At 41.7% G+C, this 24,651-nt stretch overlaps 6 protein-coding genes across 15 annotated transcripts; 5 read left to right on the top strand and 1 right to left on the bottom strand.

The window, feature by feature from the left end:
- Window positions 1–1,532: 1,532 nt before the first annotated feature.
- Window positions 1,533–3,383, top strand: LOC116207161 (BAG family molecular chaperone regulator 8, chloroplastic). Its single transcript, XM_031540032.1, has 2 exons — window positions 1,533–2,222; window positions 2,356–3,383. Exons 1-2 carry the CDS (start codon window positions 1,665–1,667, stop codon window positions 3,037–3,039), a joined length of 1,242 nt encoding a protein of 413 aa, XP_031395892.1. The 5' UTR covers window positions 1,533–1,664; the 3' UTR covers window positions 3,040–3,383.
- Window positions 3,384–3,943: 560 nt separating this feature from the next.
- LOC116207160 (pentatricopeptide repeat-containing protein At5g39350) lies at window positions 3,944–8,160 on the top strand. 2 transcript variants are annotated; one of them, XM_031540031.1, is made up of 3 exons: window positions 3,944–6,563; window positions 6,934–7,069; window positions 7,499–8,160. In XM_031540031.1, the coding sequence occupies exon 1, from the start codon at window positions 4,150–4,152 to the stop codon at window positions 6,154–6,156; it is 2,007 nt and encodes a 668-aa protein (XP_031395891.1). In that variant the 5' UTR covers window positions 3,944–4,149; the 3' UTR covers window positions 6,157–6,563; window positions 6,934–7,069; window positions 7,499–8,160. The 2 variants fall into 2 exon arrangements, with proteins under 2 accessions (XP_031395891.1, XP_031395890.1); XM_031540030.1 differs by having other exon boundaries at window positions 6,934–8,160.
- Window positions 8,161–8,499: 339 nt separating this feature from the next.
- LOC116207162 (membrane-anchored ubiquitin-fold protein 1-like) lies at window positions 8,500–10,421 on the top strand. 5 transcript variants are annotated; one of them, XM_031540035.1, is made up of 5 exons: window positions 8,500–8,853; window positions 8,963–9,053; window positions 9,199–9,331; window positions 9,774–9,935; window positions 10,018–10,421. In XM_031540035.1, exons 3-5 carry the CDS (start codon window positions 9,199–9,201, stop codon window positions 10,071–10,073), a joined length of 351 nt encoding a protein of 116 aa, XP_031395895.1. In that variant the 5' UTR covers window positions 8,500–8,853; window positions 8,963–9,053; the 3' UTR covers window positions 10,074–10,421. The 5 variants fall into 5 exon arrangements, with proteins under 5 accessions (XP_031395895.1, XP_031395897.1, XP_031395896.1 ...); XM_031540037.1 differs by having other exon boundaries at window positions 9,044–9,053; XM_031540036.1 differs by lacking the exon at window positions 8,963–9,053.
- Window positions 10,422–12,114: 1,693 nt separating this feature from the next.
- LOC116208016 (chaperone protein ClpB3, chloroplastic) lies at window positions 12,115–17,898 on the top strand. The gene is made up of 10 exons (XM_031541185.1): window positions 12,115–12,578; window positions 12,908–13,126; window positions 13,373–13,610; window positions 13,992–14,187; window positions 14,384–14,438; window positions 14,544–14,694; window positions 15,005–15,313; window positions 15,778–16,043; window positions 16,244–17,167; window positions 17,330–17,898. Exons 1-10 carry the CDS (start codon window positions 12,330–12,332, stop codon window positions 17,657–17,659), a joined length of 2,937 nt encoding a protein of 978 aa, XP_031397045.1. The 5' UTR covers window positions 12,115–12,329; the 3' UTR covers window positions 17,660–17,898.
- A 533-nt stretch (window positions 17,899–18,431) lies between these two features.
- LOC116208019 lies at window positions 18,432–20,454 on the top strand. The gene is made up of 6 exons (XM_031541191.1): window positions 18,432–18,615; window positions 18,705–18,854; window positions 19,352–19,425; window positions 19,523–19,602; window positions 19,934–20,085; window positions 20,253–20,454. The coding sequence occupies exons 1-6, from the start codon at window positions 18,612–18,614 to the stop codon at window positions 20,315–20,317; spliced, it is 525 nt and encodes a 174-aa protein (XP_031397051.1). The 5' UTR covers window positions 18,432–18,611; the 3' UTR covers window positions 20,318–20,454.
- Window positions 20,455–20,601: 147 nt separating this feature from the next.
- On the bottom strand, window positions 20,602–22,949 carry LOC116208017 (EID1-like F-box protein 2). Of its 5 annotated transcripts, none has more exons than XM_031541190.1 (4): window positions 22,588–22,949; window positions 22,427–22,490; window positions 21,127–21,918; window positions 20,602–20,931 (listed from the first exon to the last, which is right to left on the bottom strand). In XM_031541190.1, exon 3 carries the CDS (start codon window positions 21,907–21,909, stop codon window positions 21,160–21,162), a length of 750 nt encoding a protein of 249 aa, XP_031397050.1. In that variant the 5' UTR covers window positions 21,910–21,918; window positions 22,427–22,490; window positions 22,588–22,949; the 3' UTR covers window positions 20,602–20,931; window positions 21,127–21,159. The 5 variants fall into 5 exon arrangements, with proteins under 5 accessions (XP_031397050.1, XP_031397049.1, XP_031397047.1 ...); XM_031541189.1 differs by having other exon boundaries at window positions 22,427–22,498; XM_031541187.1 differs by having other exon boundaries at window positions 21,127–22,490.
- Between the last annotated feature and the right edge of the window lie 1,702 nt (window positions 22,950–24,651).

Below are 24,651 nucleotides of genomic sequence, written 5' to 3' on the forward strand. Positions count from 1 at the left end.
CAAGAAGAGTGAAAGCTCTATGCCATGAACTTCGAGTGACTGAATGACAGCAGAAGAAACCCGACGCAGCTAAACGAGATTAGCCTGATATAAAGCCACAAGAATAGCCAAAGCTGACTATCACCGGGGCCGGGTTGCACTTATTAACACCAATAAAAAAAAAAATTGGGTAAGTGGTAAAACTTCATAAAAAAATCAATAAATATTTACAATATTAAAAACTACTCACTCAAGTAGTCCATCAAACAAACAAATAACAACCCATCCCAAAGGGATACAATATAACTCACTCTCTCCTACCCACATTCAAAGCTAAAGAGTTAGCATAGACAAACGTACAAACTTCAAAGAAATGTTAGGAAGAACCAAAACTCGCTTTCACCTCAACAAAAATTTGTTGTACAAAAGCTGATAATAGACATGGCCTTTTTCTTGCAGATTATTGCATTTCATTCACTCCATATCCAATGTATATTATGTGTCCATAAAAGCTTCAAACATATTGTGTCAAGTTTCGTGCCTTTGATGGATGGCATCCATTGCAACTCTGAATGCCAATCGTGGGGAGGTCTCTGTACTCCAATTCGAGCTAGTAGACTTCTCCATATTGCTCGTATAACGTGACAGGTAAAGAACAAGTGATCACGAGACTTCAGATGGCCGCTAAAAAATTCACACTCTGTAGTTATAACATCAACTTCCCACTTCACCAATCTGTCCTTAGTGCTTAATCTATCGGGCATACATAACCAGCTAATGAAAGATGATCTAGGCGTATGCCCATCAAACCAATAACTTACCTACCAAAGTATTGAACCACAAAGTCATGCCCAACTCTGTAAATTCAGCTGGGGGTTTCACACATCGAGACTCATCTTCTTCATAATGTTCTAAGCTCTGATTGATTTTGGGGAAAACTATTTTCCAAGTCAATGGTGCACGAACCTCACTCCTTGCCTTCCCATCTTTCTTTACTGCTCTCACGGAGTCGAATCCAGTGACTTTGGCTGAATTTCCTGGCAATTTTCCAGCTGTCGCGGCCGCTGCATAGGCCATTGCATCGCCGGAGACCTCCAAGAAAGAAGAACGGAAGGGAATCGCGCGAAAGATTGACACACCAATAAAAATGATCGACAAGTATATTATAATTAAACCATAGAAGTTCCGATTATACTACATGATACCAATAGAATCGACCACATCCCGTGGGCTACGATTCCATCCTCGAGAAAGAAAGTAACGATGCGAATGGCAGCTTCTTAATGCAAAGTCGTGTGATTGTTCTGTGTAACGAAATTTTTTCCACTTGACTTTTAATTTTTTTCTAGATAAAAAGCACGAATTGTTTTCGGTTTATTGATTGAGACTACATCGGCTTGGTGCTAACCACAATCAGTAGCTTTTGCCTCTGAATAGGTTTTAAAAAAAGAAAAGAAAAGAAAAACATTGGGGGCATTAATTGGGTTATTATGTTATGAGAGAATATATATATATATATATATATATATATATCCAAGTGAGTCGTATCGTAATCCTTCAAGTCCACAGTCAGTCCAAATGAAGACGAAAGCAGCATCATCAATAGACAGAGACATCTTCCTCCTCATTTCGAAAAAGTATCGCCTAAAGTAAACCTCGTCCTCCTCCTCCTCGAGATCCCCCACATGGCCAGTTACCACCACCACCACCATGGCCACCACACCGCGCCGCCGCCGCCGCCGCCTCCCACCTCCCCCTGCTGCTGCTGGGCTGACCGAAACTCCACCAGCTGCTGCATCCCGCCGCACCAACCCCCACCCCCACCACCAGTGGACCCACTTCTTGAGAACCTCATAGCCCGCCTCCTTCAATCTTCTCCACCACCACCGACCCACAGCCCCCGCCACCGTCTCCGGCAGTTGAACACCCACCACCACCATCACTCCTCAGTCCTCTCCTCCCTTCTTGACCGCATCGAGTCCCTCGAGTCCTCCTTCCACTCCCTCTCGATCTCCTCCTCCTCCTCCCTCCGGGACGCTGCTGCTCGGGTGATTCAGACCCATTTCAGGGCCTTCCTTGTTCGCAGATCAAGAACCTTAAGGAACCTGAAGGACCTCGCCGCCATCAAATCAAGTTTCCTTAACCTCAAATCCTCCGTCTCCGACATCAACAGTACCCGTGTCAACCTTGTCGCCGTCTCCGATGAGGCCATGGACTTGCTGCTTCAGCTCGATTCCATTCAGGTAAAAATCTATCCTTTGTGCATTCTATCACGCTGCATTTCTCAGCTGTTTTGAGTTTGATAGACGTTGAGATGTTGGGTGGAATGTTAGATGTTCTGTTCTGATAGATTTGGGTCTGGTGGACGACTTGCAGAATCATGATCCTATGATTAGAGATGGTAAAAGGTCAATAAGCCGAGATTTGGATGCTTTCTTGGAGTGCATTGATCGACTTGCGGTAAAAAGACGTCAACTTTTGGTCGTCAATTCACGAAAGAGCGTGAAGGTTGTTGCGAACCGGAGCAACAAATCTAAGATTTTGAGAGAGGAGAAAGAACTAGTTAACAAGCTCAAGGACAGGGTCGAAAAGATCCGGCAGTTATCTCAGGTCTTAGGGACTCAGGAAGAAGATGTGGAGCTCGAAGGCTTTCAAAACTTCAGTGATGATGGCGAAGAAAATGATAGAACCTTCGCTCGCAGAATTGGCCCAGCTCCAACCGCGAAGAAGATCGTGACTTTTGCAGAGAATGGGAATGTTTATCGGGTTATCAGCACCGACTCTGATGAGAGTTCGAGTGGGGATGATGGCACTGGCTCTAGTGATGATCACGGCGAGATCTCCGCTGATGATGGAAAGTTGAAGGGCTCTTATGTGATCGTTGAGGAAGCTGACATGGATAACTTAGCATCTTCCCCGGTGAGCAGTGATGGAGGAGAGCCGAGGAGCCAGGGGAGGGATGAGTCCAAGTTCTCCTTTTCTGCCCCGAAGCCAGAGAGGATGGACTCAAGGGAAGATTTCCCGAAGAAGAGAAATGGGGCCCTGAAGATCGGAACTTAAATGACCGGGATAAGAACGTAAAAGGATCGTGTTTCCATTCCTTGGGTCACTTGTGAGTGTAGCAGTAGAGCACTTGGGATCAGTTGCAATTTGCGAATGTCACTTTAGATTCATCTAGTCGGGACCTTGAGGGGCTCGAGCGATTGTGATAGCTTAATTGTGATTACGTGCTGATTACTGTTGTAGCTTTCGATTTGGTTTCACTCATTGAATGTGTGGCAACATTAGTCTTTTTGGATGCGTTCCGGTGACAATCTCGAGAGAAATTCACGTTGAAGCTCTTAGCTGGTTTCTATTCTTTCTTCCTTCAAGAGCATTATTTCTTGGGCAACTGTATCTCTTGATACTGAGGAAAAGCTTGCGACTTGTTCATGCTTTGCTGGGGAGATATTATTATGCAACGTTCGGTTTGATGCCGTGCCCGGAAGAATGTGATTGAGTGCCCCATAGATACTCGAGTTGGCGTATAGAAATTTGCCTATCGATTTGAACCTGAAATATCTTTCTCGTTAATAATCTAATAAAGATTTTGTAGCCTTAGAATTGCCTTGACTTTCTATTCAGCTATACTCTGAATAAGTTGCTCCCATTGCACCGTCACGATGGAAACGAGCAAACTGCAAGCTGGTCTGCCTCTCGAGCAGGAGAAAATACGATATGGAGATTAAATCACGAGTTAGCACTTTAGAAGCAAATGATATGTTTCTGTATGATGCACATTGAACTGGTCGTCTCAAGCTTGTCAATGATGGAGTGAAAATTGAAGTATGGGATGACACGGCTTGTATACAGCCTAGTTTTTTTTTTTTTTTTTTTTGGTGGGCACAAAATACGACCTAGTTTATAAATTCATAAACACACGGAGAATTAATTGGCACTGAAATTTTAATTTAAGCACTTAATTGATACCGTCTCAAAGTATCAGGCTGAAATAAAAACCGGAAAAAAAAAGAAGAAAAATAATAAAATTTCCATAAAATTATTTTTATTCTTCGTCCTCTTTCCCTCCTCTTCTTTACCGATAGATATTATTCTTGACGGAGTAGGAGCCATTCATGTTCCCTCTTTGATCATCAAACACGGAGGCGAGCGCTAATCGTGATTTCATGAATGGTTCAGTCTCCGGCGGCGGTCGCCAAAGCCAAACGCCTCCTCTCTCCTTTCGAGTCCCTTCTTCGTCAATGCAAGGAAAGCCGGTCCCTTAGGAAGACCGAGCGAGTCCATGCCCGCGTCATCACATCAGGCATACTGTCCGCCCCAGACGCCGCCCGCCTCCGCTCACATCTCACCGCAGCTTATGCCCTCTGCGGCCACGCGCCCATCGCTCGCAAACTGTTCGGTGAGTTGCCAGACAGAAGCTCGTTCCTCCTCAATGCGGTTATCCGGTCATATCTGCTGCAGGGTCTTTACCTCGACGCGCTCAACTTGTTTGCTGGCATGCTCCCGTCCGATCAGTGTCGCCCAGATAAATTTACATACACGCTCGCGTTTAAAGCTTGCGGTGAGTTGTCTTTTCTTGACACGGGTTTCGTTTTCCATGGGAAGTTATTCGCAGTCGGGCTTGATTCGGACGCATATATCCAGAACTCTCTGCTGGCTATGTATATGAACTGCAGGGAACCAGATGCAGCGGAAAAGGTGTTCAATCAAATGCTGGAACGAACAGTTGTCTCGTGGAATACCATGATTACTGGGTATTTCAAGAATGCCTGTGCCGATCAGTCTGTGAGGGCTTTTAAGCTCATGGTGGATGCAGGTTTTGAACCTGATAGTGCCACTGCAGTTTCGGTGTTGCCAGCTTGCGGGTATTTGAAGGAGCTGGATCTGGGAAGATTTGTTCATAAATTAGTGGAAGAAAAGGGTCTTGGGAGGAACATTTCAGTGAGTAATGCATTAGTTGATATGTATGCAAAGTGTGGCAAGATGAACGAGGCATGGTCTATCATTGAGAGGATGGGCGAAAGAGATGTCGTCACGTGGACTACTGTGATTAATGGGTGCATTTTGAACGATGATGTGGGCAGAGCTTTAGAAATGTGTCACCTGATGCGTTTTGATGGAGTGAAACCAAACTCCGTAACAGTTGCTTCCCTACTTTCTGCCTGTGCGCGGTTGTCTGTTCTCAGGCATGGAAGGTGTTTACATGGTTGGTCAGTGAGGCAAAATCTTGAATCTAATGTCATGATAGAGACAGCACTTATTGACATGTATGCAAAATGTAAGCGTGTGGATCTCAGTTTTCGAGTTCTTGAGAAAACTTCAAAGAACAGAACGGTACCATGGAACGCCATCATCTCTGGTCTTGTCCATAATGGTCTTGCAGAAGAAGCTATCAAGACATTTAAAGAAATGCTAGAGCAAGAAGTTGAACGGAACCATGGTACCTTGAATGGTCTCCTTCCTGCATATGCAATCCTAGCAGATTTCCAGCAAGCGATGAACATGCACTCTTACCTTACAAGAACTGGCTTGGTATTGCAAGTTGAAATCACGACGGGCCTGATTGATGTTTACTCAAAGAGTGGTGGTCTTGAGTCTGCTCACAAGCTATTTAATGGAATCCCCAACAGGGAGAAAGATATAATAGTATGGAGTGCTATAATTGCTGGATATGGAATGCATGGACAAGGAGAGACAGCCGTTTCGCTATTTAATGCGATGGCCGAATCAGGAGTGGAACCAAATGAAGTTACTTTCACTTCTGTACTGCATGCCTGCAGTCATTCAGGTTTAGTGGATGAGGGTTTAAGCCTGTTCCGAGCCATGCTTCAGCATCATGGAAGAAGACTAAAGCAAGACCATTACACATGCATTGTTGATCTTCTTGGTCGAGCTGGTCGTCTCAAAGAAGCTTATGATTTGGTTATGGAGATGCCCTATGAGCCTAGTCATGCTGTTTGGGGTGCATTACTCGGTGCATGTGTGATACATGAGAATGTTGATTTGGGAGGGGTGGCTGCAAAGAAGCTGTTTGAACTTGAGCCTGAGAACACAGGAAACTATGTATTGCTGGCGAAGATTTATTCTGCAACGGGAAGGTGGAAAGATGCTGAGAACACGAGGAATATAATGAAGCAAATAGGTTTAAGAAAAACACCAGCACACAGTCTGATATAAAACTAAATTTAGATAAGATATTGTAGTTTATTGGAGACAGTGAGATGGAATCTTCGAACAGCAGATCAAAGAAAGTTGGAAACTAGAAAAAATTCAAAACTTTCCCCTACCCTTATAGCAAAAGTCTCTTAGATACTCTTGCATGGTATAAGACTGATGTAGTAGAAAGTCGGATGTCCGTGGGCTAAATGCGGACGAGATGAACTTATTTGATGTTTTCATATGATGGAAGACTGATGTAGCATAATGTTAACGTTATTTGCTGAAATACAGAAATTCATTTTCTCCCGACGTTGCTATGTACTGATATTTCATCTGATTGTGGAGGCTCCAGTGCTTGGTACCGTGCGTTCCCATTATTAGGCTCATTGAGGGGCACTGATGAGTGATGTTACATTCAGAGGATGGTAAGTAACTAGCTTCTCTTTTCATCTAACAGTAAACTTTTTCCAAGTGTAGTCTGGTTGCTTTTATACTTCTCGTTTATTATAGAGCATCTTTCCAAAAGAACTAGTAGCATACATGAAAAATTTTGTTAATTGTACAAGTGACTTTCAATTCACGAATTGCTTCTCTGTGTATCTGACAGGACCAGCATTCGTTCAGTGTCAGTTAATTGATCTAAATTGGATTTTTTTTTCTTCTGTTCATCTTTCGTGCTCATGTAACCCAAGCATAGCTCCCTCATTATAAATAGATAGATGAGACCCGCCACTTGCATGGGAGGCGATGGCACAGTTGATCTGGACCATTGATGATCCCATTCTTCTCTTGCAGAATCAGAGCTCCAATCTGACAATGGTGGGTCATAGGCAATACAGGCTCCAAGATTAGCTGCTTATATATCTTTCACCCATTGATACAAGCTGTATGATCTCCTACAAATGGCCAACCTACTAGAGTGATTTCCAAGGTACTGCCTTTATGTTGGGTTGTAGTTGTTCTCTCATTACAGCTACAGTCTTTCTTCCTTTCCTCTCAGTAATATAGTTAAGAATACAAAACCTAGGATTCGTGTCAGGATTCTCAGTAAAAGATATATTATGTAGGACAGAAACATAGGCAGCAAATAAGTGACAAGTGCCTATTACAGCTTGGAATGCTTGATGTTGCACTGCAGAAAGAAATTGGTTTGATCGCTCTAGCATCTTGTGGTTTCGGATAAATACAGTCCTAACATGTTCTCTTTCTGGGGCATGGACAAGTTGTTATGATTGCTGGGTTGCTCTGGAGAATCGGTTTTATACGAGCTGTTCCTTAACCGTTTCACTTTTATTCCAGTTTGCACTTTTGACCTTATCTCTAGAAATCTCATCATCTCCTTTTTTTGGTCTTTCACCAGGCGATGCTTCCTTGTCATTCAGGTAATGGATTCTCCATTTCATTAGAAAAGAAAAGGAGGAAGTTATGCTTCTACTGAAATGCTTTTTCTGTTGTCAATATATGCTATATGGAACACACACACACACACACACATATATGTATATTATATACTCCTGAAAAGAGATTCCTTGTCATGAAGAAAAGATCATTATCTCCTATAGAATATTGTCGGCATGCAGCACGCGAGCCTTTTTTCAGATGTGCTGCGGAATCTGATGGATAAGCTCGAGGTCATTGGAAGTTCTCGTATTCACTTGCATCAGTTGGCAGTTCTATTTACTCTAAGAGCCCCTAATCTATCGAAGTCTTGCGAGTAGGCCGACCAGACCTCCCAAAAGACTGAGAAATTGTAACTGGGAAGATCCGTTAAGTCGACGATGACAAGATACTCACTTGGAATAATTGCGGTGGTTTGAGCATCTAACAACCCAATTTGGTTAACTCTGGTCTCTTTCAAAGTAGGAGGAGGAGTTATTCGTGCGCTTGGGAGAATTCATGTAATCTGTCGTCTGTCGGATCCGACAGATATTTTGCCCTTCGGTTTTGCCAAATTGTGAAATGCTTTAATCGCATGATTATTGACAAGCTGTATTTATGGAAGCTGACATTGAAGGGGGGAAAGGAAAGGGAATCTCTCTCAACCACCAATATCCTGTCAAATTAATGGAAAAATAATATTCTCATGAGCTTTGAAAAACCATAATTTAAAAAGATTTAGAATTGATTCTAATTAGTTCAAGTGCGATCAACCCGTCACAACAAGAAACCGATTTCACATGTATAATAATCCATGAGTATCTTTGCGATAAACGTGGCAGAGGATGTGACGAATATCATGCATCAATAGTAGGCATCCCGTAAGAACAATTCCTCAGTTACAAAGTTTCCCAAAAATAATAATTTAAGGATCTGCTAATAGTGAATTATTAATTAATTTAATTTATAAAGTAGTGGAAGTTAAAAGATGTGAACTATAAGCCGGCGAGATCTTCCACCTTCCATACAAGGAGGCAGGAATTGGATCAGTTGACTATTCTTTCACTTTGGATCAGAAAGAACTGTCTTTGAAAACTCCAAGACAGCCTCGTTCTTGCAGATTTCCAATAGATATATTATTGGGTCATCCATCCCCTCCAAAAATTGCCAATTTCTTGACTTTTGTTATGGCCATTGATTGCTAATCCGGAAGGACAGACGCGCACGCGCTTTTCCTATTCCGATGTTGAGCCCTTTGTTTTCTAATTCTGATGATTTCTCTGTCAGTTAACTGGGACAGAGGAGGCGAGCCAGTGAGCGGTTGGATCAGTCTCAGAGGCAAGTGATGAACTTTTCGATTGTCTTCTACTTCTCTCCACTGTTCCATTATTGGGTTCTGATTGAATTTGCGGCTCGTGATGGATTTCATGTCGATCTGTGATTGTAGTATCGCTGAGTTTCGAGATTCTTGATGCGGGTCTTTCTCCTTTAGCCCATCTGATCTGTCTGCTTCGGGGTATTGTTGCAGATTCTTAGTGGTGGGTTGCATTGGTTCTTTAAGGAAATACTGCTACTTGATCACAGTTTGTGACTGACTGAGGGTCGAGTTTCTCTTTTGGTTTCCCAATTTTCGCGAGTAATATTGGGGTGAGGTCCGAATCGTAGATCCCTGGGTTATTGCAGATGGCAGGCGTCCAGGATCAGCTGGAGATCAAGTTTCGACTCACAGATGGTTCGGATATTGGGCCCAGGAGCTTTCCCGCGGCTACGAGTGTTGCCACCTTGAAGGAGAGCATTCTTGCTCAATGGCCGAAAGGTTCGGGTTTCGGTTCGAATCATGTCCTACTTCATTATTGTTATTATTATATTTTTCGGTTACATATCCTACTTCATTAATTGTTGCTGGCGTTATGAACTTTGTGTAATGTTCTCAACTGGGATAATCGAAGGGATGTCACGATAATTTTTTGCTGTTATCATCAATCCGAAAAATATTAGGACAAAAAGAATTGAGTACTCAAAATACAAATATTTGTCTTTGGCTTGAGAATTACATCAGTCGTTCTCCTTGGTAGCTTACATGCAATTTGAAGAGCAACAGTTTTTCATCTGTCTTAACACCAGAATTCATCTGGTATTACACCCCGAGCATCTACTGTGAAAAAACAAGGGAAACTTCTAATCTCCAAACTAGTTGCGTGTCTCAGCATGTAACCGAACTTGTTGCTGAACTCTTTCTATATCATTTTTATTTCTAGAAAAGGAGAATGGTCCGAGGACAGTAAAAGATGTGAAGTTGATAAGCGCCGGAAAGATCCTCGAGAACAACAGAACAGTTAGGGAGTGCCAAAGTCCGTTATGTGATATTCCCGGCGGAGTTACAACGATGCACGTCGTTGTCCAACCGCCTTCTGAAAAAGGTATTGCTCCTCCGAGTCTCTTTCCATTTACCTTAAACTTTCTTTTTATATGCAAGTTCTGAGTCTTCTCTGCGTAAAACAGATAGGAAAGACGCGGACCAGCGGAAGCAAAACAAGTGCATCTGCGTCATACTATAACTCGCAGGTAGAGCGAAGACTGGAGTCAATTCGGTCATAAATTCTGCTCATCAAACTGTTCAGATTACTGAAAAGGTAACGGTAAAGCCTTCTCGAGAACGGTCTATAGAGTAAGCTCCTGAGAGTGAGAGCTAGTTCAGACATGGATATGGATAAGGGGTTTCAGCTATATGGTCGGTTATATATATACACAGCTAGGTCGGCATCAGTTCTCTAGTCTTCAAAATAAAAATAAAAGGGCTTGTCTCCATTTTTTGTACATCATTTTGCTGTAACGAGTTGATCAACGCTGTTGCAGATGCTATATATATATATATATATGTCAACTTATACACTGATTTGATGGTCCGACTCTGGTTGCACCTGTTTTCCTTGGTACATTATGTCACGAAAACATGGTTTTAGGAAGTATGAAGGAAACGCATTTCCCGGTTAATTTCTTTGCTTCCGTTCCAATGACCTTTTGCACACCAATGTGGCTTAAGCTCATGGCAGGTGACCAGAAAAATCTATTTTGTTATTATAGAGAAGAAAGATATTTGTTTAGTAGGTCGGATAAGAGGCTGAAATGGATTTTTATAATCCTTGTACTACTTTTGGTGTCGATTGGATTGAGATATATCTAGATAAAAGTATTATGCTAGGAGGGAATGGGTTAAAGGGTGGATTGAGATATGATTATTTATGAAAAGACGGAAATGCCCTCACTTTGTATCAAATTTATACTTAAAGATTTCACAAAATACTGCTGGATATATCAATTAATTTTTTTTTCTTTTTTGGGCTAATCCCGCTAAAGGAGGAGATAGGGGACCTACGTCGGCCTCCACCGGACCAGGCGAGGTCGCTGGCTTGCCACAGTCATCTCTATCTTCACTCGGAGAGAGAGAAGAGGATGGAGAAGGGTTGTGGTTGTTGCCAGTAGATATAGAGATCCTTGGCGACCTCGATTGGGGTTGTTTTCAACCACCGCAGCCCCTCTTTTCAATTGAAGGTGATTGTGGGGCGATGGGGGCCCCACGCTGGCCACCATCGCCGTCACCGGATAGCCTTGGGTTTGCCGGCAAGGCATTGGGTCCCCTCAAATCAACATTGGGGGGAGCTTCCTTAGTGATTTTTTTTCCTCAATTTCAATTTCTTTTTAATTTTGAGAAAATTTTGTGAAATAATTGTTTATAAGTGTATAGGTCATCTTTTTTTTATATCTCAATCTTATATATACTTCGAACATACGATTAAGATATTTTAGAGAAATTCTGCCATGATCATGTGTCATATGACACAGGACGATTACAAGAGTCCACCCGTGGGATCCATTCGGGGCCTATGCATAATGGACGACTGAGATTTCGGTGTCATATGATCTCGGGTCATGTTAGTAGAACCGTACATTTTATATCATTGGCATTTAAAATTCCACCTCATCTCAATCCTTAATTTATTTGGGTACTGCAAAAAGACATTCGGCTGTAAGAGAGTTAGTTTAGTAATCCTATAAACCTTCAATCACATTACTGAGCTGTCCCGCAAAAAAACCCACAGTTGCTGATATGAAATGAAAAGAGAAGATGAAATATCGTAATCTAATTCGAGTAAAAATCTTTGACAATTTCATTTCTGATTTAGATCGAGATATATATAGACCTCTGTTTATAATAAAGTTTACCTTAACCTTTTTCATTAAGAAACAATCTGCGTTGGACTTGATCGCTCAATCAATCTAAGCACGGATTTAGCTCAAGGTTTCATTCGTGATCCTGAGAGGAGAACATGAGCAAAAAAACAAAACTAAGAAGAGTGGGGTCCGGTCCATACACACGTAACCACGTGTATGTGTTCCAGGACGGTCGCACCGTGAGATTGGCTATAGGTGAGAAAATCCCGACAAATTCACGAGCTTTCACGAGCAATCTCCATTGCTCCTCCTCTTTCTTTTCTTTTCACTTCAAAACGAAAATCTCTTTAATAAATAAATAAATAATAAACGGATTATTTAATAAATAAATAAATAAATAAATCCAGTCTGGTTGTGCTTTGGCTCTCTCAGTCTCTACTTCCCTCCCTTCGTCTCCTCTCGCTTTTTCTCTCTTCCCAAGCAAAGCATAGCTCTTTACTTCACTCTCCTCTCCTCTCTTCCTTCCCCTTCTTCTTCTTCTTCTTCTTCTTCTTCTTCTTCTTCTTCCTCTTCTTCCTTCTGCATCTGAATTGGATTGGGCTCCCTGCAAGTCTCCATTGCCGGCTCAGCTTCAGTGTCCCATGGCGTCCACGACGTCCTTCTCGGGCGTCTCCCTCCGGCTACCTCAGCCCCTGCCCAACAGAAGCGCCTTCTTAGCGCGTCCCCCGCTCTCTCTCAGCTGCCTCGCCACTAGCGCTAAATTGCTCGGAGGTTTAAGGCCGCTGCGGCTGAACCGGAGGAACTCTGCGTCCTGGAATGGCACCGTGCGGCCAGATAGGAGCTCGAGGTCCGGCTCCTTCGTGGTGCGCTGCGAGGCTTCGGGCGGAAGGGTAATTCCTGTTATGATTATGGGTTGTTCATGTCGAAATTTTTGAACTTTGAGCTTTCATTAATCGGAAACATGAAGTTGATGAGCCAATGAGTATGCGATTCATATAAAGTGGCGCTTTTCGATAGTGAATTAATGGTGTCTAAAACACTGTCAGATGGCAGATTGTTGATTGTTCATGTCGAAAGTTTTGAACTTTGAGCTGTCATTAATCAGAGACATGTATCGGATGAGCCAATCATTCTGTGGTTCACATATAGTGGCGCTTTCAATAGTGCGTTAGTCGCGTTGGACTGATAATGGTGTCTATAAAACACTGTCACATGGCAGATTTCGCAGCAAGAATTTACAGATATGGCTTGGCAAGCGATTGTTTCGTCACCGGATGTTGCGAAAGAAAATAAGCATCAGATAGTCGAGACAGAGCATTTGATGAAGGCTCTTTTGGAACAAAAGAATGGGCTTGCCCGCCGAATCTTCTCCAAGGCCGGCATCGACAATACTCGCCTCCTCGAAGCCACTGATAAATTCATCCAGCGCCAACCCAAGGTAATTCTTCATTGAAACGTCATTCTTTAGCTTTCTCCATTGACAATTGACATGGTATACAGCAAGGCTGGCTTTCATAGCCTGATTATGAATGCATCATTTGCATGACTTTTGGACATGGTAATCACATTTGTTTCGTCTTGTATTGTAGTAGTTAACTATGTCGCTAGTATATGATCATCTTCCTGTTGTGTTAGACATCTTCATATATTGCTATTTGCTATCTGAACGTTGCAATGACGATAGGTTCTCGGTGAATCTTCTGGTTCGATGTTGGGCCGTGATCTTGAAGCCCTGATTAACCGAGCAAGGGAATTTAAGAAAGAGTATGGGGATTCATTTGTTTCCATTGAGCACTTGGTTCTTGGTTTCTCCCAAGATCAACGGTTTGGGAAGCAGTTGTTCAGAGATTTTCAGATCTCCCAGCAGACACTGAAGTCTGCAATAGAGGCCATTAGAGGACGCCAATCAGTTATTGATCAAGGTCAAATATCCTTCCTGTATTCGTTTTTTGCTTTATTTACTTTATTAAAAATTATAAAACCAACTGCTTTTGTGCACCTTTTTGTATGCATGGAAGGAGGAAGGAAAAGTTATATTTTATCAATGCCTTGTGCCTATGAATTTGGTGTGCCTTTTGGATTTTATCACATTTGTCAACTTGCGTCACGAGGCTTGTTGTGTGCTTGAATATCCCAGGCCACTAAATGCAGAATTGCGAAGGAAGCTTTGCTCTCCATGACTTTGCTGTTACCGATTGAAGTCAATTGACTTTATTGTTGACTCTTCATTGCGGTTTTTCTCAGGAGAACTTTGATCGTTAGTTTGCAGATGGTAAGTCTGATATTGGAATTATTTTGTGCAGATCCTGAGGGGAAGTATGAAGCCCTGGAAAAATATGGAAAAGATTTAACTGCTATGGCACGAGCTGGAAAACTGGACCCTGTTATTGGGAGGGATGATGAGATCCGGAGATGCATTCAAATTCTCTCTAGGAGAACGAAGAACAACCCCGTGCTAATTGGTGAGCCTGGTGTTGGAAAAACTGCAATATCAGAAGGGTAATTACTTATTGGAGTTCAATTGATGTTCATTTTCTCTGGGGATTTTGTTAGATCTTCTTATGAGCGGGTAAAGAATTAGCATGAATGTCAATGGAGCACATGCTGAAGCATCAGTCTTGCATAGGGGTATGCATTTCATGAGTTCAATGCTTTTTCTGCTGTGAAAACTCTTTTGATTCTAATATTTTGACAGACTTGCCCAGCGGATTGTGCAAGGGGATGTGCCTCAGGCTCTGATGAACCGGAAGGTGTGTGACTATTGAAGTGTAAATGAGTATTTGTATGAGTGCCCATCGCCTTTGTTTCTGCCCTTTTTGTCTGTCTTATATTAGTTAACTGGACTTAATTTGCAGCTGATATCTCTTGACATGGGTGCTCTGATTGCTGGGGCTAAATATCGGGGAGAATTTGAAGATCGGCTGAAGGCTGTGTTGAAGGAAGTGACTGAATCAGAAGGGCAGACTGTCCTCTTCATTGATGAGATCCATACAGTTGTTGGGGCAGGTAATGTTTGGATAGCTGCAATTTTCTTCCATAAGAATTGACCCTTCAGCTCATTTCTTTCTAGTCCTACTAAATCCCAATGACAGTGAGGCTAGCCTTTTATTCTTAATCATGGTTCATCCTGATGGCAGGAGCGAACTGGGATTCTTTTCTTCGTCACTATTGTTATCAATATCTTCTTTTCTTTCACGAAATGGTCTTATCAGATACCCTGTAGTGGTTCTTATGTAACCTTGGAAGTGATATTTGTTTGAGATTTTCATGCTGGCTGTTTGAATGAATAGCATTGCTCTATTAAATACATTTCCAGGTGCCACAAATGGTGCCATGGATGCGGGCAACCTCTTAAAGCCCATGCTTGGAAGGGGAGAATTACGATGCATTGGTGCTACAACACTTGACGAGTACCGCAAATATATTGAGAAGGACCCTGCTTTGGAGCGTAGGTTCCAGCAGGTCTATGTGGATCAACCTTCAGTGGAAGATACTGTATCAATTCTTCGGGGATTGCGTGAAAGATATGAGCTTCATCATGGAGTCAGAATATCTGACAGTGCACTTGTGGAAGCTGCTATTCTTTCTGATCGCTACATCAGTGGCCGCTTCTTGCCAGATAAAGGTAATTCTTTATGTTTACAAAATCTCTGTTGGAACAGGTTTGTTGTTGATCATTAGCTTGCTTTTGCTGATTTTTCACGGACCAGAAGGTTTCCTCAATGCTCCGCCTTTCCTTCCAAGTCTAGGCTCCTTCGTTATTGTATCTCTACAGGTGTAAGTTGTAGCTCATTCTGAAGGTCTACAGAATTGGTGAGCTTTACCGGTGTGAGTTGTAGCTCTTTCTGTAGAATTTGAGGAATCAATGTCTGTTGGTTTCTTTATACCTCTTAAATGGGGAAGCCAGTAGAGTTTGCTGCTAATTTTTTTAGGCTTTTAGAAAAAGCATAAAAAAAAATAGCATTGAGAGTCTTAGCTGCCAAATGCTTGTCTGAAGCAATTTCTTATCTATATATGCGTTGAAAACTACTGTTGGGTTTTTTTCCCCCTTAAACAAGATCTGCCATAACGATGACTTGGAAATTGCAGCCATTGACCTAGTTGATGAAGCTGCTGCTAAGCTTAAGATGGAAATTACTTCAAAACCAACTGCCCTTGACGAGATCGACAGATCAGTCTTGAAGCTCGAGATGGAGAAGCTGTCACTGGCAAATGACACCGACAAGGCCTCGAAAGATAGATTGAACCGTCTTGAAGCTGAGCTGTCACTTTTAAAGGAGAAACAAGCTCAGCTTACAGAGCAATGGGAGCATGAAAAGTCTGTCATGACCCGTATACAATCTATCAAAGAAGAGGTACATGTCTTCTTATTCTGTACTGTTTTCTGTCCTTCTCAAAAGTCTCTTCCACCATCATCTTCGTCTATCTTATAAACTAGTAGAAAGTCCTATTTAATGTGTTGGTGCAAACCAGATCTTGCTTGGAGGGAAATAGAATTTACTGTGGGGGAATATGATATTTGCGTTGCCACTGATTAGCCCCTTTATTTCGACAGATTGACAGAGTAAATGTCGAGATACAGCAGGCTGAACGGGAGTATGACCTAAATCGAGCTGCTGAATTAAAATACGGGAGCTTAAACTCTTTGCAGCGCCAGCTTGAAGAAGCTGAAAAGGAACTAGATGAGTACATGAAGTCAGGGAAATCCATGCTGAGAGAAGAAGTAACAGGAAATGATATTGCAGAAATTGTCAGTAAGTGGACTGGTATCCCTGTCTCGAAGCTTCAGCAGACTGAGAGGGAGAAATTACTACATCTTGAGGAAGAGCTGCATAAACGTGTCGTTGGACAAGATCCTGCAGTGAGGGCAGTGGCTGAGGCCATACAGCGATCTCGGGCTGGACTCTCAGATCCTCATCGTCCGATTGCTAGTTTCATGTTCATGGGTCCCACTGGTGTTGGGAAGACTGAACTTGCTAAGGCCCTAGCTTCTTACATGTTCAACACAGAAGAAGCTCTCGTAAGGATTGATATGAGTGAGTATATGGAGAAGCATGCAGTTTCGCGATTGATAGGGGCCCCACCAGGATATGTGGGCTATGAGGAAGGAGGGCAATTGACGGAAACAGTTCGAAGGAGACCTTATGCAGTCATACTCTTTGATGAGATCGAGAAGGCTCATTCTGATGTTTTCAATGTATTCCTTCAGATATTGGATGATGGGAGGGTGACGGACTCTCAAGGCCGAACTGTGAGCTTCACTAACACAGTCATCATAATGACTTCGAATGTGGGTTCACAGTATATTCTAAACACTGATGATGAGACTTCAGCGGAGTTGACCTATGAGAGAATTAAGCAAAGGGTAATGGATGCTGCAAGGTCGATCTTCCGGCCTGAGTTCATGAATCGGGTCGATGAATATATAGTGTTCCAGCCATTGGATCGTGAGCAGATCTGCAGCATTGTTAAGTTACAGGTAAACACTGAACATTAGTGCTGCCCATGTCTTCAGCTTTTCCCCATCTTCCCATTTCCTGGGGAGGCAAATTTAGTAGTTGTGGAAGTTGGGAGTCGTGTTATTTTTTATTAGTTCTGTTTCATAAGTATATGGATACATTATGTTTCATGTTTTGGGCAGTTGGAACGAGTGCAGAAGAGAATCGCGGATCGTAAGATGAAGATCCAAGTCAGTGATGCAGCAGTTCAGCTTCTTGGGAGCCTTGGTTATGACCCGAACTATGGAGCTAGGCCAGTGAAGCGCGTGATTCAGCAGAATGTGGAGAATGAGCTCGCCAAGGGAATCCTGAGAGGGGAATTCAAGGACGAAGACGCCATCTTGATAGATACCGAAGTCTCGGCCTTCTCCAATGGGCAGCTTCCCCAGCAGAAGCTGGTGTTCAGGAAACTGGAGCCTGACTCGACTACTAGTAACGAGAAGAACATAGAAGCTCTCTCGCCAACCCTGTAAAAGTCTCCACTCGGCGTGGTTTATACTTTGTAGTTAATATTATACAGTTTTCCGGACTTAGCGCAACACCAAAATTTATAGGTTTCATTTTAAAAAGTTTGTTTGCGCCAAGTACATGCGCTCTTTGCCGTTCTCTGAGCATCTGTCTTGTGAAATGTCGTCCAACAAGAGTATCGCTGAGGATGTAAGTAAGTTATATATAATGTCTGATGAGCAATCTGATCACTCTTTCCATACTCTGTGGTTTCGGTCTCAATTTCATGGTTTCTCGATCCGTGGCTAGTGGTACATGCCTGTAGAATCATGAGAGACAGACATATGGGCATGTTACTCTTGAAATGGAAGTGTTGGACGGTGAAAATTTGCTTGTTTTATACTTTTGTCATATCAGTCATTTACAGGTCCAATTACGTCATTTGTGAAAAAGTGAACTCTTTTGACAGTCATGCCGATAGTTTCTTTTTAATTGCTGAGTTCTGATATTCGAAAATTTAATGATTCGACTATTGCTGTACACTCTAATATTCGAAAATTTAATGGTGCGTTTGATTTTAGAGTTAAAATAATTTTGATTTTGATTATGAAAAATGATAAATATTGTATAGTGTGTTGAGTTAAAATTAAAGTTAAAATTTTTATTTGAAAAATGTGTATTTTTGTTGCGTAATATGTTAAGTTATAAAGTTAAAATTTTTGTAATTTTAACCTAAAAACAAACGGGCTATTAAGGGTCCGACTATTTTAGTTTAAATTAAAGAAATCTCTCAATAATTGAGGAGTAGCCGAAAAAAAGAAAGAGTAGCAGCAAAGTCGAAGAGGCGACGTTTTAAGCAATGACGAGAGAATAGAGGTCGCAGTGAACACTGGTGTCGCTTCGTCGCAGCCATCACCACGAGAAGAAGGAAGGAACGGCAGGCGGCAGCTTGGCTTCTGTCAAAGAGCGGAAGGATTCATGGGTTAGTTGTTCTCTTTCATGGAAGGAGGAGAAGTTCCTCTCGTCTCTGTGATGTTGAATTGGTTTCGTCTGGTGAACTTTTGCGGGCAGAAGCGGGAGAAGGAGAGAGAGAATCGACGAGCAACGGTGTAGAAGATGTGAAGGAAGGGATTGCCTCCATCGCCCTGTTGCCGTCCGGGTCCCTCTCTGGTCACTTCATCCACCTCCCTCCCTCCATCTGCTACGGCCTCCATGGCACAGGTCTCTCTCTCTCTCTCTCTCTCTCTCTCTCTCTCTCTCTCTCTCTCTGCTTCTGCGTATGTACTGTCCCTCGATTTTCCTGAATGCGTACTGGGTATGCTGGATGTGATGATGCCAAAATGTATACATTTTTAATACACACGTAAACGTGACCATTTTAAGGATATTATTGACTAGCTCGAGTACTACGAATCGATGCAGTCAAGTCGCCTGCTTATGTACGTTAGCCTTCAGGAAGATATGGTGACCCGTGTCGGATTCATATAGCTACCAACTGGATTTTATTCTTAAGATGAAAGATACTCTCGCCTTCATTGGGCTTTTTGGTAGAGAAGGTTCTTGTTTTAGCATGTTCGCTCGCGATGGTCCAATCCAAATTTATGCAGTAGGAAGAGGAAACAACAGATGTTCCTGCTCTCTAGTTTATCTCGCGGTTTACGTGTACTGAGCTATGGATTCGCATTTGACATTATCCGTTACCATGTTCATGGTGGCAGAGCTGGAGTGTGAGAGGGAGTGCAGTAGGGGTGAGGACTACCGTCTGATCAAGCTTACCATCACAGATTACAGTGTAAGTGTAGGATGGGATGTTCTGTTCATTGAATCGATCTATCTCTTTGCCTGCAAGAACATCACTGCTTAGTACTTTCAAACTTTTAATTGGACAGAGCAAAAAAGAGCAAGTTCTCATAGTGGAATGCAGGGGCCAGGACGCGGCTCGGTTCCAGAACATTGAGCATGCACATGGGTAAAACTCTCCTGAAAGAGATGCACAAAATTTCTAATGTGCCTATGTTTTTATCTTTCCAAAATATTCTGTTCATGATCCTTCACATTATGCGGGACTCTGCAAAAGCTTTTGGTTCTACGATGTTTGCATTGAATCGTTCTCTTTATACATGTCCCTCCTAGCTCAGTGGAATATGTAATAAGAACTATCATCATTCTATAAATATCTTACTCTTGTGAGGAGTCATCCTAATCAAAAATATTTCCTTGAATCCGTTTTCATTTGAATTGAAGCACTGTCAAAATTGTTGATGTAAGTTCTTTTGCCTGGTACTTTTCTCCTTGGATAGCTGGGATAAGGATGTTGTTGGTCTAGTGGAGCAAAAGCATGGAAGGAACAAGATCTCACTTACCTTCGAGTGTGAGACGCTCAAGGCTGAGAAAGCGGCGGAGGACCATATCAGACAATTCATGCCAAAATTGAGCGGGCTTGATGCTGTTGGTAGGCCATCTGATTTCGACATTTCTTACTTGGATAGTGTTTTGCAGCTTTCTCCAGAAGCATACTGATGTTTCATACTTCTCCAGAAGTATATCGTTGTTTTTATTTTTGAACATATAAAGGGCACCGATCTTGATTAACTGCAAAACCTTACGAATTTCTTGCAGTTAACATCGGGCCAATGAGGATTCGAGGCCTGGATTTCAGTTTGGAAGAAGAGGAATGCGAGTAGGAGAGCCCCATTCTCTTTCCTTTTCTATGCACCACAGATTTTTTGGGGGTAATATACGCACCAAGATCCTTGTATCTAAATTCAAGAACATATTATATCTAAATGCTATGTACATTAATCATATTTATTTTGGGTTCTGATGTACTTATTCATCAAACATGTGATGTCTTTCGATGCCGACAAGCCCCCTTCATAGTTATGGAGTATACTCTCAATGAACACCTATATTTTGGGTCAATTAGGTACTTTACACAATCAAGGACCATCACAATCAAGACTGCATATTCATGAATACGACTATCCCCACTTAAGATTCATATGGTGCAACATTACATGTACAATATATTACAGATCCATGATGACAATGGAATTTGAAGGCCGATTCACAAATTAATGGTTAGCTAATGTCTCTTAGTGCCAATGCCCTGCCAAAGGAACACTCTCCACAGCACGGACAGAACACCTCCTTACATGGTCCGATGAGACTATGGCAGTTTGTTGTCAACTTCCCTCCAGAGAGAAGGCAAGTATAGCCCACAAGATCTCCATTTCATCGTCTCTCTATCCTAGGATCCATTCCGTGAGACCTCAACTGTTTTCCGAGAAAATAGAACCTGCTAAACAGAATATCACGTCATCAGACTTATGAAATTCGCAAGAAAGAGACCCATATATAAGATAAGCCGGAGAGAACATTGCTGGAGCAGTCACACAGAAAAGAAGACGGTGCAAGAAATAGAACATAAAAGGTCCTGCAAAAGGTATCAGAAGCTAATTTCAAATCAGTTCCCGGGCGGAGTGGTTTCTACCTAAAGGGCAGCAGTTGGACCCAGAACCAATCATTACTCAAACTCAGAAGCCTCTTCAGAATCAGACAAGGGCAAGAGGGTGCACATTCCAAGCAGATGTCCGTTGAGGCAGACATAATATTCCACGCAGTCCTCATAAGCACCCAATCTGCAGCTAGCACTCAGAGGTATCATCTCGGCCTGCGACATGTTCCACAGCTTTGCCTTACAATAGGGGCACATCTCGGTAGGATGAAATTTGGCTCCCCTCCTAATTAGCATCTTCTTGACTTTTGACATTGCGAATGACTTGAAGATTCCCCGAAAAAATCCAATGTCCCCCTCATCTCCTTGGTCTAGATGTTCGCAAGGATCAGACACATATAAAACGTCTGTTCTGCACTGTGGCAAAAGGAAGCTCTTCCCTGATGTTCGCGAGAACCTGGTCCTGTAAACAAAGTGACCAGGTACGTGGACGCCATTAAACAAGCTGCCCTTGGTACACCCTGAACAGTATATCAGAAGCTTCCCCAGTGCCCTCCAGTTGCCATCAACACTATGACTACCACCGGACTGCAGATCCTGCATCATCTTAGGAGCTCTAGTTCTACAAAACTCCTTCCACAGGACTCGCTTGGCAAGATCATCAAACCACTTGCATGTGCAGGACAAACTGGCAATTGCATTAGGGTTCCAGTTCATCTGCTGAAAGACCAGGTAAATAACATCTTCATTCAGATGCCCCTTGGTGCACTGACAACTTTTTGAGTGTATGCAGCGGTACTGCTTCGTCAGAGGGATCATTTTCTCAGCCTGATACATCAGTCATGGGCATATGTAACAACATACTGTCTCATAAAAACATTCGTGGAGAAAAGTATAATGAAGACTGAGCAAGTCACTACAAGAATTCGGTTTAATAATATTTATTGTGATCTTATATGACAAAGAACAACTAAAAAAGAATGCCATTCATATCTCACAGCCCAAAACGAAAAATAATGAGCCATAATGAGTGGAAAGCAACTCTCGACACTGCCTCGAGGATGAACCGAAAACCTGACATGCACTATAGGTTTTGAACTGAAAACCCGCAAGTTGACCAAGAATCCCCCAACGCATAACAGCCTAACTACACTGGGAAATTCCAAGAATTTTCTATCCCGTCAGTAGTCATTTGTTTAATCAAAAACGGCACCCGACAGCATTCAGCTACATGCGGATCATGTGAAAAGGATGCTAAGCTCTAGCTACCATTCAGCCCAATATTCTGAACAAACATCATATAACCTTCAACATTTGCAGATCCACCAAAGCCCACCTGAAGTTCCTATAGAGACCTAATAGAGTAGTAGTCCGCATTGATCCATATTGAGGATGGCAATCTGAAACCCTATCCCAGATCAGGCAAACAACAAATACAGATTCATATGGAGCAAACAAGCTGGAATCAAGCTGGATCGCCAGGTGTAAGATCGAAACCTGATCACTCACGCAGCTGACCTCAGAACTTCCCCGGGCAGGGCCCCAGAAACCCCACAAAGAAGACAGCTGCGGGTTGACAGAGTGAGCAGCAAAACTAGGGTTCTGAATCCAAGGCCGGAAGGAGAGGGTAGAAAAGACGGAGACTTTGACACGGAGACTCAGAAGCTTGCATGCAAGGGAGCCAACTCAGCTTAGCATTAGCAGATTGCGAGAATCCGCCATTGAAATCACAGCCACGAAGGAGACGCACTAAAGCATTTGCAGACGCCAGAGAGAGACGGAGATGTCTGAGGAAAGCTGAAGAGAGGGAGAGGGCCTCCTCCGGCTATGCTGTTGTCGTTACCATATAGGCTGAAATGAAAGCCATCAATTTATTTATTTATTTGGGGGGAGATAGAAAGTGACAGCCAGTGTGGAGAGTACATAACAGCCCATTGATTACGAGACACGTGGAGACGTGCTTCCGTGGCAAGCTGGAGGCTAATCCTGGTGGGACCGCCTGTCCTAGTTGGCAGAAGCAGAATGGGCTGTCACGCGGTGCAAGGAGTGGAGAGAGATCATAAGCGTACGGTATGGCCTTGTCTTGAGAAATAATTTTTAAAATTTTTGATTTGATTTTGATTTCGATTTCGCTTTGGTCATCCGTTTTGTTCATCCTCAGCCCACAGAAAGGGATATGCCAAAAACCAAGATAAGTTTAGCCACGCGGCTGTTTGTCAATGAAGTCTTGGGGCCTTGGTTGGTCCTATTTCCACCGTGGCGTTTTCTGATTGGCTGTTGCGGCGTCCCCCACTTGTCAAGTTGCATTAGATTTTTTTGTCGGCAATTAAAATCATAAAAATTTTAATTTTAACTTTAACTCAACACACTACACAATAAAAATACACATTTTTCAAGTCAAAAATTTTAACTTTAACTTTAACTCAACACACTACACAATTATTTATCATTTTTTATAATTAAAATCAAAATTACTTTAACTCTAAAACCAAACACACTATTTATTTTTTATTTTTTATAACTTTCTTTCATTTGTCTTTTCTGACTTCCTTACCGAAGAAACGGGAAGAGATGTTTTGGGCAAAAACCAATCGGCCCAATGATCCTTGCCATGTCTCGTGCCAGTTAACAAAGCTAGTGAAGAATTATTAGGTGAGATGGATTTACTATCTATATATATATATATAAAGTTGTATCTCAATAATAAATAAGAGTAGAAAGGTAATTTTTTAAATAATATAAGATTATAAGTGTAAATGCTTAAATTATATTTAAGATAAAAAAACTATTTTAAAGAAAATAAGTATTACCTTAAAGATATATGTACGTGAATTAAATGTAAATAAATGACGCAATTATAAATATATATTATTAATTTAAATTAAATATTTATAAAAAAAATTAAATCATCTACATATCTATAAATAACATATATATATATATATATATATATATTTCAATCTCACTCCATTAAATTTGATTAAAATGGTAAATTTATATTGTTTAAAATTTTATTTCTGAAAATGTTTAATAATTTTAATTGATATATATATATATATATACAATTAAAAAAATAACATTTAATATTTTAATTGTCACTTTAAATAGTCTTTAATCTATTTTTACTTGTATTTGAACAGTTTTACTTTAGAAAAATATCTCTTATTAAACAGTTTAATCAAGATGTCAAAATTTTAAAATTATCATTCAAAATAAAAATACTCTAGATAAAACCCATGCATCCCGCGGGCATAAAGCTAGTTTATTAGATATGTAGGATTTTTATTTCATTTAATTAGATTCATGAACATTTCTTGTAACAAAAATGAAATTTATCGTGTCATTTAAGGTCTAGCTCCGGTGTATCTTAAGGTCGACACTAGACCTGGCCCAATGTTCTTAGATGTCAATCTCGATTTCGAATTCTGAATTAAAATCTTGCTTGGCGTGGGCCAAAATGCGAACACATTTCAGATCGGAAGCATTAGAAAACAATGGTAATAGGAAAAGATAAACCAAGTGCAACCGGATAGTGATATAATGCAAAATTACTATATTTCC

The sequence above is a fragment of the Punica granatum genome, chromosome 5, assembly GCF_007655135.1.
Source record: "Punica granatum isolate Tunisia-2019 chromosome 5, ASM765513v2, whole genome shotgun sequence".
Classification (NCBI taxonomy): domain Eukaryota; kingdom Viridiplantae; phylum Streptophyta; class Magnoliopsida; order Myrtales; family Lythraceae; genus Punica; species Punica granatum.

Excerpts from the sequence above, each read along its gene's own strand:
- LOC116208019 (XM_031541191.1), top strand. Across the intron at positions 18,855-19,351 it reads CTACGGCCTCCATGGCACAG|AGCTGGAGTGTGAGAGGGAG; the intron begins GTCTCTCTCTCT and ends TCATGGTGGCAG. Across the intron at positions 19,426-19,522 it reads TTACCATCACAGATTACAGT|AGCAAAAAAGAGCAAGTTCT; the intron begins GTAAGTGTAGGA and ends TTAATTGGACAG.
- LOC116207162 (XM_031540035.1), top strand. The coding sequence starts at position 9,199 with ATGGCAGGCGTCCAGGATCAGCTGGAGATCAAGTTTCGACTCACAGAT. Across the intron at positions 9,332-9,773 it reads TCTTGCTCAATGGCCGAAAG|AAAAGGAGAATGGTCCGAGG; the intron begins GTTCGGGTTTCG and ends TTTTATTTCTAG. Across the intron at positions 9,936-10,017 it reads CCAACCGCCTTCTGAAAAAG|ATAGGAAAGACGCGGACCAG; the intron begins GTATTGCTCCTC and ends TGCGTAAAACAG.
- LOC116207160 (XM_031540030.1), top strand. The coding sequence starts at position 4,150 with ATGGTTCAGTCTCCGGCGGCGGTCGCCAAAGCCAAACGCCTCCTCTCT.
- LOC116208016 (XM_031541185.1), top strand. The coding sequence starts at position 12,330 with ATGGCGTCCACGACGTCCTTCTCGGGCGTCTCCCTCCGGCTACCTCAG. Across the intron at positions 13,127-13,372 it reads TCATCCAGCGCCAACCCAAG|GTTCTCGGTGAATCTTCTGG; the intron begins GTAATTCTTCAT and ends CAATGACGATAG. Across the intron at positions 15,314-15,777 it reads CCGCTTCTTGCCAGATAAAG|CCATTGACCTAGTTGATGAA; the intron begins GTAATTCTTTAT and ends TGGAAATTGCAG.
- LOC116208017 (XM_031541187.1), bottom strand. The coding sequence starts at position 21,927 with ATGTATCAGGCTGAGAAAATGATCCCTCTGACGAAGCAGTACCGCTGC.
- LOC116207161 (XM_031540032.1), top strand. The coding sequence starts at position 1,665 with ATGGCCAGTTACCACCACCACCACCATGGCCACCACACCGCGCCGCCG. Across the intron at positions 2,223-2,355 it reads TTCAGCTCGATTCCATTCAG|AATCATGATCCTATGATTAG; the intron begins GTAAAAATCTAT and ends GACGACTTGCAG.